The sequence below is a fragment of the Myotis daubentonii genome, chromosome 3, assembly GCF_963259705.1.
Source record: "Myotis daubentonii chromosome 3, mMyoDau2.1, whole genome shotgun sequence".
NCBI lineage: Eukaryota > Metazoa > Chordata > Mammalia > Chiroptera > Vespertilionidae > Myotis > Myotis daubentonii.
Window position 1 is genome coordinate 29144177 of NC_081842.1, and position 15173 is coordinate 29159349.

Genomic DNA, 15173 nt, shown 5'->3' on the forward strand with positions numbered 1-15173 from the left:
AAGTTTGCCCACCCCTGGATAGAAGCATGCCTAAGAAACTGGAAACAGTAGCAGGCACAGTATGGAGCTGGAAACAAGGGTGAACGTTTTTTTTTTACTTTGTATCTATTTTATATTTTAAATTTTATTATATGCATGATTTATTTATTCAAAACATTAATTAATTAAAAAACAGACACTTCAAAACCCTGAGAAACAGGGCAACACTTTTAAATCTTTGATTACAGAGGTATTGGTTTTAGATGCCGAATGATAAATGAGATTGGAAAATGTCATTCATTCTTGTTTCTTCATAAATACAGCCACTGTAGCTCAACCCTGATTTATGTGTCCTATGTAGAGGTTACCAAATTTCAGAATTCTGTTGTGCTATTGTGATAAAGATAAATGTACCTTCAAAAGCTGAGATTATACTAGTAAATTCACATTAGCTTCTAAGATGTCAAAGCTTGAGCTGAGCCAGTGACATCTTCTCACCCATGTCACTCTGTTTTCTTCTACCCATGGCTCCTAATCAAGCCCACCTAAAATAATACCACACATAGGTATTGTAAGGATGTGACTCCCCCAGAACCTACCTCGTCCCTTAGCTGGGACCATTTTAGCAACCCTAAGGGACCATTTTAGCAACCGTTTATAAGTCTGCCCTGCTCTGGATGGTTACTTCCCATGATGGGAGTAAAGGGAACCTAATCCACTTCCCTTGTTTTTCAGTTCTGCCTCATTCCCCACGACTAGTAGTGGGGACACTTGCTTGTTCCTTTTGATAAGCCTCTGCCTAATACTCCACTTTCAGTTATTCTTTTGTTATTCCACCTTGACTATTAGGATTGGGATTATTCCATTACCCTCACACCTTTTACCAGTCAGTCCTTCCATGAATGAGTCTATTTTGCTTAAACCCAATCTCCCAGTCTATAGGTCATCCATTAACCTTCCTAGAGGTTAATCAAATTCTGCTGATTCCCAGAGGTTTTCAGTGTAACATGCCATAGCACCTCTTTCCCACTGGCCATTAGCAGCCTGCAATCCTCCCTCGAACTTGCCTCCACCTTCCATGATATGACACCTACATATCCAGATAGCGTCCCTTACCCTGAATGCATCAGACATCCCATCATGGAAGGTACATCTAATTAACACTCTCATGACTCCAGATATGAAAGTTCGCAAGCCACTTAAAGCTTATTCAGAAAAGTACCCTCTGTGGCCTCGGAGTGTCACACGTCATCTCCAATCAAACACTGTCATTACCCTCAGAGCCCGGGGAAGCAGGGAAGATTCACTGATGGACATGATTTCAGATTGTATCTAACTTGGCATAAAAATTTGATCATTTTCTGCAAAGTAAAATAGTATCATCTTTCTCCCGGAAGAAATTAATAATGGTTGCAAGATAAAGAAAAGCCCCAAAGCAGAATATCGTGTGAGTGTAAGATAAATAATAAATAAGATTGTGATTGCTCTTCCCCCTTTCTTCACCACCTCACCTTCACATAAAAATAAAAATTACAAAATGGGGTGATTCTAACATATTAATTTTCTGGAAACGTTGCATCTATGCCATGTTGAAAAGTTTACGTGCTTGCCCTGATTTCTCATTTTATAAATCGAGGAAAAGGAAACTAGAGACATTAGCTGAAGCACATGGAAATTATTCCGGCCTCTTATTCCCCAACGTAGTCCTCTATCCAGAGCACTGGAAAAAGCTTTCTGAAATAAGAAAGCCAAGTTGTGCTTTCATTCTAAATAATTTATTCAGAAAAACCATTTATTCATTTTTCCACAGAATTTTATTTTCCTAACAGCTTTGTTATTAGATGGCTTGGGTTCTTTAGCTCTTCTTACCTTGTCTCATCTCTCTTCTTGCAAGGCCCAAAAAAGCACAAATAAATATAGTCAAAACTGTGTTTCCTCTCACAGTATTCTGGCCCCCTCTTGTCTGGTAAGAACTGTTCCTACCTTAACAGTTCCATCTGTGCTGCCAGTCAAAAGCCGTGTCTCATTTGCATCAAGGGCCATAGTGCTGATTTCTGCATTTCCATGACAACCAGTAAATTGTTTGATTTTCTGCCCAGTGTCTATCATCCAGAAGCAAACTGTTGACCCCACATCAGAGCTGATTACCTAAGAGAAAATAACATTGTAAAGAAATTAAATATAGTCCCAGAATCTATCATTATTATTCCAATAAAACTATCGAACCTGTGCATTTTCTGCACTGGGATCCCCTAACAGGTAGAGACATTTTTGTAATGTATTTTCTTTCTTTTTGTTGAGCTGATAACATTTTAATTTCTAGGCCAGAACTGAGGTAATAAGGTCATGATTCTCTTTATGAGAAAAGATAGGAATCTACTTCCCTTACCCACCATTCAGCTTAGTGTCTAGAATCCATTCTGAAATCGAATCCTCCTGAAAATAAACTTACAAATCTTTTGCATTTAAATGAGACAGTTGATTTTAGTAGTCATGGTGATCTGACACTATTTACTATATGAAAAGACACATTTTATTGTATATCAGTTTCCATTTGGCATTCAGAAAAGAAAGCAGTACTGCCATTATGGGGAAAAGTTAATTCCAACAAATTGCTAGAGCTATTGCTTTTAATGCTATTAGTCCCTCTCTTCTTCCTTTCGCAAGGTACTGTGTATATTTTTACAGCCAAACACTATTACTGATAGGTCACTAAAAAGAAAGAACATAGGAAGGTTAAATATAAATCTGCATCTACACTCCCAAGAGAAAGGCAACAAAATAAATGCTAGTCAGGATAGAATTATATATAGTAACCCAACAGTGTGAAATCTTATAGTGGCAGGCAGACCACTAATTTCAGCTCTAAGCATTTAAGCACCCTTTAGTTTAAGAGATTTATAAAACCTTCTCACCAACAGGACTTCAGTTCCCAAAGAATGAAAAAAAAAAAAAAAAAAAGAATCACTAACCATACAAATGTATAGATAAAAAGTTGCCTGAAGCAACATCTACTCTGAGAAAACTTAAAGCATGTCTTTATCTGCTTAAGTATTGACTACCATTGTATAAATGTAAATTTATTAAAAATATGTTAAATTCGAGTGTTACATTTTCATAATTAAATGGGCTAAAGTTTTCCGACTGTATAAGGCCTGGATAGCAGCTGGCCATGATGCACACATGCATTCATTCATTCTAGGGCACGCACTGAGTGGGTGTTCAGTGTGCAGCTCCATGACAGAAGTGGGTTCACTGATGAATCCCTGCCCTCAAGAGGTCTGTAGTCTAAGGTTGACCATGAAAATCCCCTGCAGAACTTTATAAACCATGACTGCATACCATGCCACAGACTCTGATTTAATTGGACCAAGGAGGGGCATTTTTATTTATTTATTTATTTACTTTCTGTATTTCTCCATTGATTTTTAGAGAGTGAAAGGGAGAGGGAGAGACAGAGAGAGAGAAACATCAATGTGAGAGAGACACATCCACCGGAATCAAACCTGGGACCCTTCAGTCCACAAGCCAATGCTCTATCCACTGAGCCAAACCACCTAGGGCAGTGATGGCGAACCTATGACACTCATTTTTTTGGTTGATTTTTCTTTGTTAAATGGCATTTAAATATATAAAATAAATATCAAAAATATAAGTCTTTGTTTAACTATGGTTGCAAATATCAAAAAATTTCTATATGTGACATGGCACCAGAGTTAAGTTAGGGTTTTTCAAAATGCTGACACGCCGAGCTCAAAAGGTTCGCCAACACTGGCCCAGGGCAAGGAGGGGCATTTTTTATAGAGCTTCCCACATTACTTAAGTGTGCAATCTGGATTAAGAACAACTTGTCTAGATGGAGAAATAGACAAGAAACAGAAAATGTCAAGTAATGTTACATGTTCAGAGGTATCATCCTGGGTGCTGTGGGCCACAGAAAGGAACCCAAAATCCACTCACTGGGGTGGGAGGTAGGGAATAAAAGGTGAGGATGATCAATCCGGATTGAAGATAGGTATTTATTGAGTGCCAAATTCTTTACATTCACTATCTCATTTCATCTTTATAAAAACCCTGAAAAATAAATATCGTTATCACCCTCATTTACCAGGGATAAAATTGACATTCTAAGTAACTAGATACTAGTCCCAAGCTTATATATAGAATGAGGTTTGAAGGCTGCCCATGGCAGACACATCACAACGCCTTCCTCTAGTCCAGCATTGCATTCCAGATAGCTAAGAGCATGTGCAGAAAAGAGAACTTGGAGAATATTCCAAGCATGACAAAAACAATGGAAATGTCATGCAACCAGAGTACAGGTGACAGGATAAATGATGGAATAACGGGTGAGGAAGCAGGCTGGTGAAGGATATTTGAAATCCCTAACAAGCTATGCCAGAGAATAACGAATAATGTGTGTAAAGTTCGTTTTACTCAGAAACAGTCTACAGCTTTCATTGGACTGTCGCTAGGTTGTATGACTCAAAATAAAATACGGAACAATTTCTTTGTTCTTAATAAGGAGGAGAGTCATACAGCATATTTTGTTGGTTGGTTTGTGACGATACCTTTGGCGACAGTGTGGAGAACAAAGAGGAGGCTGCTGTAATAGTCCAGGTAAGATATGCTCACCAAAGACAGTTCTGGAGATAAATGGAGAAGAGGAACTGGGGAAAAAGGCCACAATTAGCAACATTTATACCCCAGCAAGGAAATGATCATGACCATATAATCTCTCATAGCCTTTTTTTCTGAAATTACAACTCGGAATCAGATAATTTCTCAAATGATGTAATACTACCTTTCAAAAATATTTTTTTTATTGACTCCAGAGAGGGAGAGGGGGAGAGAGAGATAAAAACATCAACGATGAGAGAGAATCATTGATCAGCTGCCTCCTGCATGCCCCCTACAGGGGATCGAGCCTGCAACCCAGGCATGTGCCTGTCCACGATTCAAACCATGACCACCTGGTTCATAGGTTGATGCTCAACCATTGAGCAACACCGGCCGGGCAGCAATACTATTTTGATACACATTTTCTCTTAGTGAAGTCAAAGGTAGTTTATATATTTAATTACCTTTGTGAAATGATAGTGCAATTTCTAGGACAAATGACCTGGATCTTTGAAATAGTGTGACCGAGCACTTTCAGGATCATTCCAAGTAACTGACTGTGTTTCTGTTTGCTTTTGTTTGTGCAATGTACATAGTGGTTAAGAGCCCTGAGTCTGGAGCCAGGGTGCCTCAGGTTGAATGTCAGTTGTCTGACGTTGGCTCATTACTCAATCTTTCTAAGCTCTAGCTTCATCACCTATAAACTAGAGAGAATCATAGTAACTACCTCAAACTGTATTTAAGAGATATAAATAAGCTATTTACAAAACACAGAACAGGTCATACAATAAGTAAGCATAAAAATTAGCTAGTGCTACTATTCCAATTAAAGCTTTATTTGACCTTTAATTTGGGCGAATATCACTTTTTATATCCAAATCAATAACAAAATATTTAATATCTTGCTTTCTTCCAACCATAACAGGGAATATAGACAATTACAATTTTAGAAACCTGATTTGTAGATGTGCATTAAGGTTTCAAATTATACACTACTTCTGAATTTTTCTCATACTGTAATTGCTTAGAAATTTGGATTGTGTTCATTGAAGACAAAACCATGAGAAAATTTGAAAAGTGGTATTTTAAGAAAAAGTTAAAGGTTGTGAAGAATGTTATTATTTCTATTTAAAAAGCAATTATTGAGCACCTATTACATACTAACAGTTTTGTCCTAAAAGTTGGGCATTCCCTGGCAGAAATTAAAAGATCAAACTAAAATAAGTTCATATTCGGAGAAAACACTTACTTACTTGTTTAAGACTAGCTCCAGCCACATTACAAAGCATCTAATCATCCACCCACCTCTTTCATTTAATGTAGACATTCAATCAAGAATTACTAAAATCGCTTTTTGCTGCTTTGCATCCTCCCTCTTTTGCCCACCTGCCTGAACTCCAACATACTATTCATCAGTTTTCAGCACTTTTTTGTGCTCATTTAACAATTCCTCATGAAATCTGAATCAATAAGGAGAACAGTATATAGTCGGTCAAATTTAATTTTATGGCAATCTGTCTTAAGGAGCAGGCTTTTCAAAAACAATGCATTGAAAAACAACGACTGACTATGTCACAACATACAACCACTATAACCAACATCTGCCGTCTATGACAATGTCAGCAAACAAGAACAACAAAGCAGGTGAAAAGGCTTTGCAGAGTTTAGTGAGAGACGAGTGCATTTAACATCACTTGGCAGATGAAGGAAGTGGTTTGACTGCAGGATGGAGGGCACTTTATCTTTAGCAAGCTGTTTTGATTGGTCAGAAAGCCCAGGAAGAGGGATTGGCACCACGTTCATATGTCACGTTCTGATGACATCAAATCTCTTTAAGTTTTCACTTTATTCCTGGCTGCTGCTCATCAGCCCATGCGGGCCAGACCCTGGGGGTTGCAGAGCAGAAGTAGGCCTATTTCTATAACTACACTGCAGGGCATTGTGCCTCGTGAGCAAATGGTTGTTCTGATGGGAGCACGCGCCACCTTCTGTACCTGAGTTAACAACTGTTTAGGAATGTAGGGGTCTTTTCATCTCTCTCATTGAGGCTGTCACAGCCAATCAGCCAATACTAGGAGATGTGACATTGTACTCACGTCCCCTAATTGTCTTCTTGCTTTTCCAACAACAGTCAGCATTTTAGCTCTTTTTTCAGATGCATCCCAAGTCCTAGGTCTAAGCAAGAGGAATCAAAAATTACAGCAGGGGATGTTGCTGGCTACCAGGACATTTGATTTAATTGCTTTTTTCTTTCTTTCTTTTTTTTTAGTCAGTGCTGTTTACTATAGTCCCATAATATAAAGTAGGTTTTATCCTTTATTTCTGTTTTGCATCAAATCTCTGAAGTTATATCTCAGTAAGTAGCGAGGTGAGGAGAATGATAATATCTCTGAATACTGATACAGACAAAGGATTTGAATATTTTAAGGCAGTGATTCTCCATTTATAAATCTTATTTATTAGATATCACCTCTTCTTAGATTAATTTGTAATTCATTCCTTAAATTTATGGAACACCTTATAATAGGAGAGACACAGGATGGAGGCATTGGAAATATATCAGTGAAAAATTTCTGCCCTCCTATCTAGTGCGGGAAGGGGGGAGAGATGCAACCAGATTAGAAAATATTAAAGAAATTTACACACACACACACACACACACACACACATATGAAGCATTATGAAAACATATAACTGAGGAGTGGGTAGAGACCATTGGGAGTTGGTGCAAAATCAGGGGGTCTTAGAAGGACTCATTTGAGGAAAGACATGGCTGAGGTGAAGGAGGAAGCTATGAAGATACCTGAATGAAGAGGAAAGGAAAGAAAAAGGAACAGCAATGCAAAGGCCCTGAGGCGCAGTGTCCTTGGCTTGTTCAAGGACTGGCAAGCAAGGCTGGCAAGGCTTCGGCAGTGTGAGGGGAAGAGCCAGGGGCTGCATGCGCCCACCTGTGGTCATTGTACAGGCATTCAAAACATTGCCAAGGTCACCTGGCACCCACAGACACCAGGGGACAAAGTCAGAGAAATATCATTTCCCCTTTTTTGATTAGTAATTATTTATCTTTTGCTCTTTGTGTCTTGATACACAATATCCTTTCATCCTTTACAGAACATCTATAAGGGAGGTATTATAATTCCCACTTTCTAGGTTAAAAAAAAACAAAACAGTTGCTTAGATAAATTAAATAACTTGCTCAATGTAAAGCACTGGGCACTCTGTCTCTAAAATCCCACCACTTCTCACATTGTAAAGAAATAGCTAAGAAAAAAAAAAAACTACTTCATAAAACAGCTGAGACAACATTGGACTCCCAGGTTCTGATTCTGCGTGTTTGAAATTTCTCACTCCATCCCAACAACAAGTAAAAAGCTGAGCAAACTGAAAAACCAACAATTGTTCTTAGATCAATATAAAAAATGAGGTCACAGGGCAAATCGCTGCCCCCAAAATCAGAAAGATCTAGGCAAATAAAGTCACCCCTTACCACAGCAAAACTCATGAACTGAAAACTCTCGGGCAGCAATGCCAAGATAGGGAAATGGGAACTGCCATTGACAAATTGCTGCAGGCTCCAAGTGGACAAGTCTGAGAGTTAAAAGTTCCAGCGGGAGCCAGTCATAGGGGAACCCCATAATTTTATGTTTTCTTTTGAGGACATTGACCAGGGTTCTCCCTTAAATATTGAAGAAAAAAAATCCCCTCATAATCCAGGCAGGGGCAGGCGAAAGTATTTTGAAATACGTCAGAGTACTCCGTTCATCTTAACAAGGTCTGTCCTCAGGAGAAACTATTTAACCAGACCATAACCTAGGGTTTATCAGAGGCTAACTGACCTGGGGAAGGCCAATACCAAAGTCTCGCTGCCTCTCACCTTCCTGTTCTATTCAAGGGGGAGGAGAGACAATGGAGAAGCATGTGTGAAGGTCACAGTCCAGAGGCACAGGCTCACTGAAGGTCTGAGACCTAGTCATTGGATTCTAGGAGGCTTCACAGCCCCCACACCTCACCGCCACATTGCTAAAGGCCTATTTACAGAAGTTGCTTTTACTCACTATATCATGCCCAACTATGAAAAAAATACAAAACATACTAAATGGCAAGAAACACAGTCTGAGGATACAGAGCAAACATCAGATTCAGACAGGGCAGGGATGTTTGAATTCTCAGATCATGAAATTAAAAATAACTATTATGAATATGCTAAGAGCTCTAACGGGTAAAAATAGACAGCACTGATTCTAAACAAGTTTATACAGAGAAGCCAAAGACCCAGATGAGTCAACACAGTATATTTCAGGATCAGAACAAAATCAGAAGACTGACACTGCCCAACCTCATAACTTACTATAAAGCTGCAATAATCAAGGCAGTGTGGTATCAGCAAAAGAACAGACAATAGATCACTGGAACAGAATAGAGAGAAACCGAAAATAGACCCACATGGATATAATGAACTGATCTTTGACAAAGAAGTAAAGGCAATACGATGGAGAACAGACAGTCTTTTCAATAAATGGTGCTGAAACTACTGGAACTCCACTTGTTAAAAAATGAATCTAGAAAGACTGTATCGCCTTCATGAACTCTAACTTAGAATGGATCACAGACCTACATACAAAACAAAACAAAACAAAACAAACCCTACAAAACTCAAAGCAGATAATATAGGAGAAAATGTAAGGGACCTTTGGTTTTGCAATGACTTTTTAGATAAAACACCAAGGGTATAGTCTATGAATTAAATAACTTATAAACTGAATTTCATTCAATTTAAAAATCTCTGCTCTGCAATACACACTGTCCAGAGAATGAAAAGATGAGCCACAGACTTAAAGTAAATATTCTTAAAAGACACATTCTTCAGGTACTGTTATCCCAAATTTATACAGAACTCAAAATTCAACAATGAGAAAATGAAGAACCTATTTTAAAAATGGGCCAAAGACCTTAACAGATGTCACCAAAGAAGATAAACAATTGTCAAATAACGTAAAAGGTGCTCCACATCATATGTGGTCAGGGAGGTGCATAGTGAAACAATAATGTGATACTACACCGTAGAATGACAAGAATCTGGAACACTGACAACACCAAATGCTGACGAGGCTGTGGAGCAACGAGAACATTCCTTCACTGCTGATGGGAAAGCAAATTGATGCAACCACTTTAAAAAGCAATGGGCATTTTTTTTTTTTTTTACAAAACTAAACACGCTCTTATCATTCAATTCAGCAATTGGGCTCCTTGATATTTACCCCAAAAGTTGAAAACTTATGTGCACACAAAAGCCTGCACACAGATGTTTAGCAGCTTTATTCATAATTGCCATGCTTGCAGGTGAGTGAATAATCGGTGGTATATCCATACAATGAAATATTATTCAGTGTCAAAAATAGCTTTCAAGCCATTAAAATGTGTAGTGAAAATGTTAATGCATATTATTGAGTGACGGAAGCCAACCTTAAAAGGCTACATACTTAAAAGATTCCAACTACATGACATTCTGAAAAAGGCAAAACTATGTAGACAGTAAAAATTTCAGCGGTTGCCAGGGTTTAGGGAAGGAGGGTGGAACGACAAGGTGGAGCATAGAAGATTTTTAGGGCAGTGAAATGACTCTATATGATGTTATAATGGTAGATATATGTTATTATACATGTGTCTAAACTCACAGAATGTGTAACACCAGGAGTGAACCCTGATGTATACTGTGGTTACATTTGGTGATAAGGATGGGTCAATACAAGTTCATCAGTTGTAACAATTGTGGAGAATGTGGATAACAGGGGAGGCTGTGCATGAGGGAGGACAGAGGGATCGGGACATTTCTGTACCTTCTCAATTTTGCTGTGAACCTAAAAGTGCTCTTTAATAAAATAAATAAGGTCTTTAAAAAAGCTGAGACTGTGAGGATGAGATAGGCTGAGGACAGGGTCCTCTTCTATCCTGCTGATAGATTTAATGCAGCTTTTTGGTGAACATTTAACAATATCTATCAAGGTTTCTGACATAAATAGTTTCTGACCAGTTCTAGGAATTGATCGCACAGATATACCCTCACTTGTGCTAAAATTTGTATGCTCAAGGTTAAAACTACTACATTACTTGAAATAGAAAAATGTCAGAATTACCATCAATGCCTATAAGAACTGATTAATAAAAAGTTTGGTAGACCCATGTAATGGAGTAGCATAGAGCTGTGAAAAAGAAAGAGCATGCTCTCTAGGTAATGTGATGAAATGATCTTTAAGCTGTAGCATTAGGTGAAAAATCAATGTACAGGGCAATGTTTCTGTGCATATAATATGCTACCATTTGTGTAAACAGCATTTAAAATACTATGTTCTTAAAATTAATAATTACATATATATTTAAAAAAATTTTAATCCTCACCTGATGATAGATTTTTAGTGAGAGAGAAAGGGAGGAGGTGGGGGGGGGAGAGAGAGAGAGAGCTAGAAACATCGATGTGAGAGAAACACAATGATTGGTTGCCTCCCTCAGGCATCCTGATCAGGGCCAGGGATCAAACCTGCAATCAAGATACATGCCCTTAACTGGGAATCGAACCAGAGACCCTTTGGTCCTCTGGCTGCTGCTCTAACCACTGAGCAACCAGGCAGAGGCAATATATATAAAGCCCTTGCAGGGGCCTCATTGAAGTCATAGAACTGGTTGCCTCCTAGAAGGGAAACTGGGAAACTGGGTAGGTAGACAACAGGGATGAGAGGAAACTTTGACGGTATATCCTATTGTTCTTATGAGTTTTATAACACTGAAATGTGTTATTCCTTCCAAGCTAATCACATTTAAATTAACGTGGGTGTGTATGTATGTGCATGTGTGTGTATGGTTTGGTGTAACCTTAAGACTAGGGTACTTACTTCACATGTCTCCAGCTAGTGATTAGGCCTCATAGGCTCAGGATTGACATGAAACCAAGTAAAGCCTTAAGCCGGCTAGTGAAGAAAAGCCAAGCTAACAGAATGGAGGTCACTTGGAGCCCAGCTAGAAGGCAGGCAAAGAGAAAGTTTCCATTAGTGTTCATCCAGTTCTGTTCAAAAGAGAAACACATCGATCTTGCCCTAAATACAAGCACCACAGAGGACTAATGTCTTGTAAGATGGAGATAAATTTCCCTTACATTTGTCAGCCTCCCTTTTCTCACATTTTATAATTACCAAGGGAACTACAAATTGAATTGTTTAGATTCTCAAAAATCTCAATTCCCCAAAATAATGGTGCATAGAAAAGAGGACAGGAGAGGCACTGGTACCAAAAAATAACACCCAAGGGTCATTTTTCAGGAATGATGTTTCTTGTGACAGTGTGAGAGTTGTCTTCAAGAAACAGTATCAGTCTGGATGAGGTAAAGAAGGTCGGGCCTTCAAATTTCCAAACCCAGCCTCCCGTGTTGGATTATGAAACCCACCCAGGGTCTCAGGAGGCCTGCTGGACGCAGCCAGCAGCATTGTCTGACAAGTTTCTTTATGTAACCATGGATGTGATTAATATGTTTCCTCTTGGAGACTGGATAAAATGGTAAAATTATGGGAAGCAATTTGTATACCAAATTATATAGTATGCATATCTTTTAAGCTAGAAAGTCATTCCTAAGATTTTACCTGAGAGAAATAAAGTCGTGAGTGTGAATATAGTTATGTACAAAAAAAATCGTAATAGCAAAACTCTCATCAAGGCAAATGGATCAGTAAATGATGATACATATCTACAGTGGGATATGTACTGCCTTTTACAAATGATGAACTAGAGCTACATTTGGGAACAGGGAAATACATTTCAACCTATTATAAAATAAAAAAGTAGGTTACAGAATATTTATGCAAAATAGTCTATGCACAGAGAGATATTTAGAACCTGATGATATTTAGCTTCTTATTTGAGCTTTGTTGCATTGTTTCAACATCTTATAATAAGCATGTAATGTTTTTTAAAAAACGAAACTATGTAATGTATTGTCTGTTAAAATTTGATGACACCTGAATGTCTAGCCTGACCCTAAGCGTGTCCTAGGTGCAAAACCAACTGAAACATTACCTATTTTACAGAAACACATTAGCCCACATCATTAGGATGAGAGCCACCGTGATAACTCTGAAACTTTATCTATTGCTGTTTATAGCTACAAATACATTTGTAAAGGTTCCTAAAATCCTTGGGTGTTTTTTTTAAAGCTTCATTTAAGAGCTCACTGCAAAGACAGTGTATTAGAACTACCTCCAGGATACTGAGTGACTTTGATGCTTTTAAAATTGCACATTCCAGGGACTCCCTCACGCTGTCCCAACTTGTTCTGCCGCCAGCTGTGAGGGCAATCTTCGCAGGGTGCGACAAAGCACGTGGCTCTCTGTAAGAGGCTTTGCATGGCTCACCATCCCTTCCTTAGATTAGGGATGCCAGGGTGCCAAAAGTCAGGAAGATAAAGAAAAGTCACAGAAATGTGCCAAGTTGCTTGTATAGAGGGATTATGTTAGGTCTCCGCCGGAGTCAAATAGAATTAAGTAACACTAACATGTCAGCTCTGTGCTGAAATGACAACAGAAAAAAAGGTTTTCCATTAATTTCAGACAAACGGAAAGTCCTCAACAGAGGCTTAAAACCAGAAAACCAAAGATCAAGGGTCAGTGGACTGAAAAAAGCATGGGTTCCTTTTGAACTTGGAATGAGAAATGGCAATAATTTAGCAACTGAGCATCCATTCGGTGCTCAGAAGAATGTTAGCCATTCTTGGAAAATACAGAAGTGGAAGACAAGGATCTTTCCCTTATACCAAAAACATAGGAGGAGAAAAAAAATGAGAGTTGAGCTAAGTGTTTAACTAGAAAACAACTCCAGATGTGCCCAGTGCTCTGAGAGGGGCGAGATAAGCGTGGCCAGGGCTGTCCCTGGAGACTCAGGGAGCTGAGAGGACCCCTATACCTGAATGTTTATGAGCAGGAATGGCAATGGCTGAGAATGCATAGGACAACTTCCTCCCCTCAAAGGATGTTCCTGAAGATAAGCAGGGTAGAGACAAAGCCCAATCCATCTTCTAACTCTTCTTAACATCTGCTTTCACATGATGCCTGGTTAAATAAAGATGAAGGAATACAGAGCCATTAACAAGCAAAAGAGGTGTGATAAAGCTTCAACGCTCCACCTGCGAGGTATGGGGGAGCTTGTAGGGCTGGCTGCTGGGAGGAAGAAACTGCTTCCGAAAGGAGGCCATAAACAGGGATGCAGGAGAGATACGTGCTGCTACTGTTATGTCTGTGACCCACAAGCGCGCGTGCCCCCCCCCCCACACACACATTTTCAAAAGTGAATAAACTGAAGCTTAGACATGGTAAGTAATCTGCCCAACATGTGAACTCTGATTTCTCTAACCCAAAGTGACTCAAAAGTTGTGGTCTTGAGGTCCCTTTATACTCTTAAAATTATTGAAGAATTCAAATAACTTTTATTTATATGGAAGAAATAGGTAGATAGATGATGATAGACAAATAGATAGATAATTTACATTAGAGATTTACACTAAGAATTTATTAAAACACAGTAATAAGAAGCACACATTCCTTTGGACATCACAGCAATGATATCATCGCTCATCACGTAGCTTCTAGAAAACTCCTCTATACACTAATGACACAATGAGAGTAAAAAGCAAAAAACAAGTTAAAATTATGATTAAAATAGTTTTGATTTCCCAGGTTCCCTAAAAGGTCCTGAGTCCCCTGGGGTCCGAGATCACGCTGAGAATTAGTGTTTTAACCCCAGGTTTAAGCAATAATTTTCTCCAAGACCAGACTGTGGAATGGCCGGTGAATGACCTTCACCACCTGGCTCTCAGCTCCCTTTACTGCGTCAAGGCCAACATCTGCCAAGCGCTCCCCAACTGGCCACGCCAGCATGAACCCCTCCGCGTAAATGCACTGAGTGCTCAAGCCGCTTGGCAGGTGCTGGCATTGCGGTTTCTGTCTGGAACTACTTCCTTCTCCGCTTAAAGATTCCACTCTAGCTTTCAGGGCTCTGCTGAATGTCACCTCCCCAGCCCCGGGCGGAACTGATCACTTTCCATGGGTAGCTCTTACCTCTACTTCATTACCCTCAGCTCCACTGTTGCCTTGTGGGGGTCACCTGGCTGCTTCCCCATTTTTATTCCACAATCCTGCGTGAGGACCGACCGAGCAATGAGCACCAGGAAGACACCCTGGACCTGCCCTTAAAGACTGGAGTCTTGCCCTAGCTGGTTTGGCTCAGTGGATAGAGCCTTCGCCTGTGGACTGAAGGGTCCCGAGTTCATTCCAGTCAAAGGCACATGCCTGGGTTGGGAGCTCGATCCCCAGTAGGGGGCGTGCAGGAGGCAGCCAATCAACGATTCTCTCTCATCATTGATGTTTCTCTCTCTCTCTCCCTTCCTCTCTGACATAGTCTCCCTCAGTCCTGGCTCCTGGTATTTCTTCAAAACTGTTTATTTGCTTTGTCTAATTACTCTGAAGTGACAAATATCACTGGTTTATGGGACTGTGGGTGATATTGTTTTCTTTCTCTTGACTGCCAATACATTTTCA

General features: G+C 39.4%; 1 protein-coding gene across 1 annotated transcript in view; it reads right to left on the reverse strand.

The window, feature by feature from the left end:
• WDR49 (WD repeat domain 49) overlaps positions 1–15173 on the reverse strand; it is a gene marked incomplete at its 3' end in the record, with an annotated part of 135184 nt that overhangs the window by 63458 nt on the left and 56553 nt on the right. Inside the window, exon 8 of the mRNA XM_059686146.1 lies at positions 1963–2127. Coding sequence (XP_059542129.1) covers positions 1963–2127 — 165 coding nt within the window. The remainder of the gene's footprint in view (positions 1–1962; positions 2128–15173) is intronic.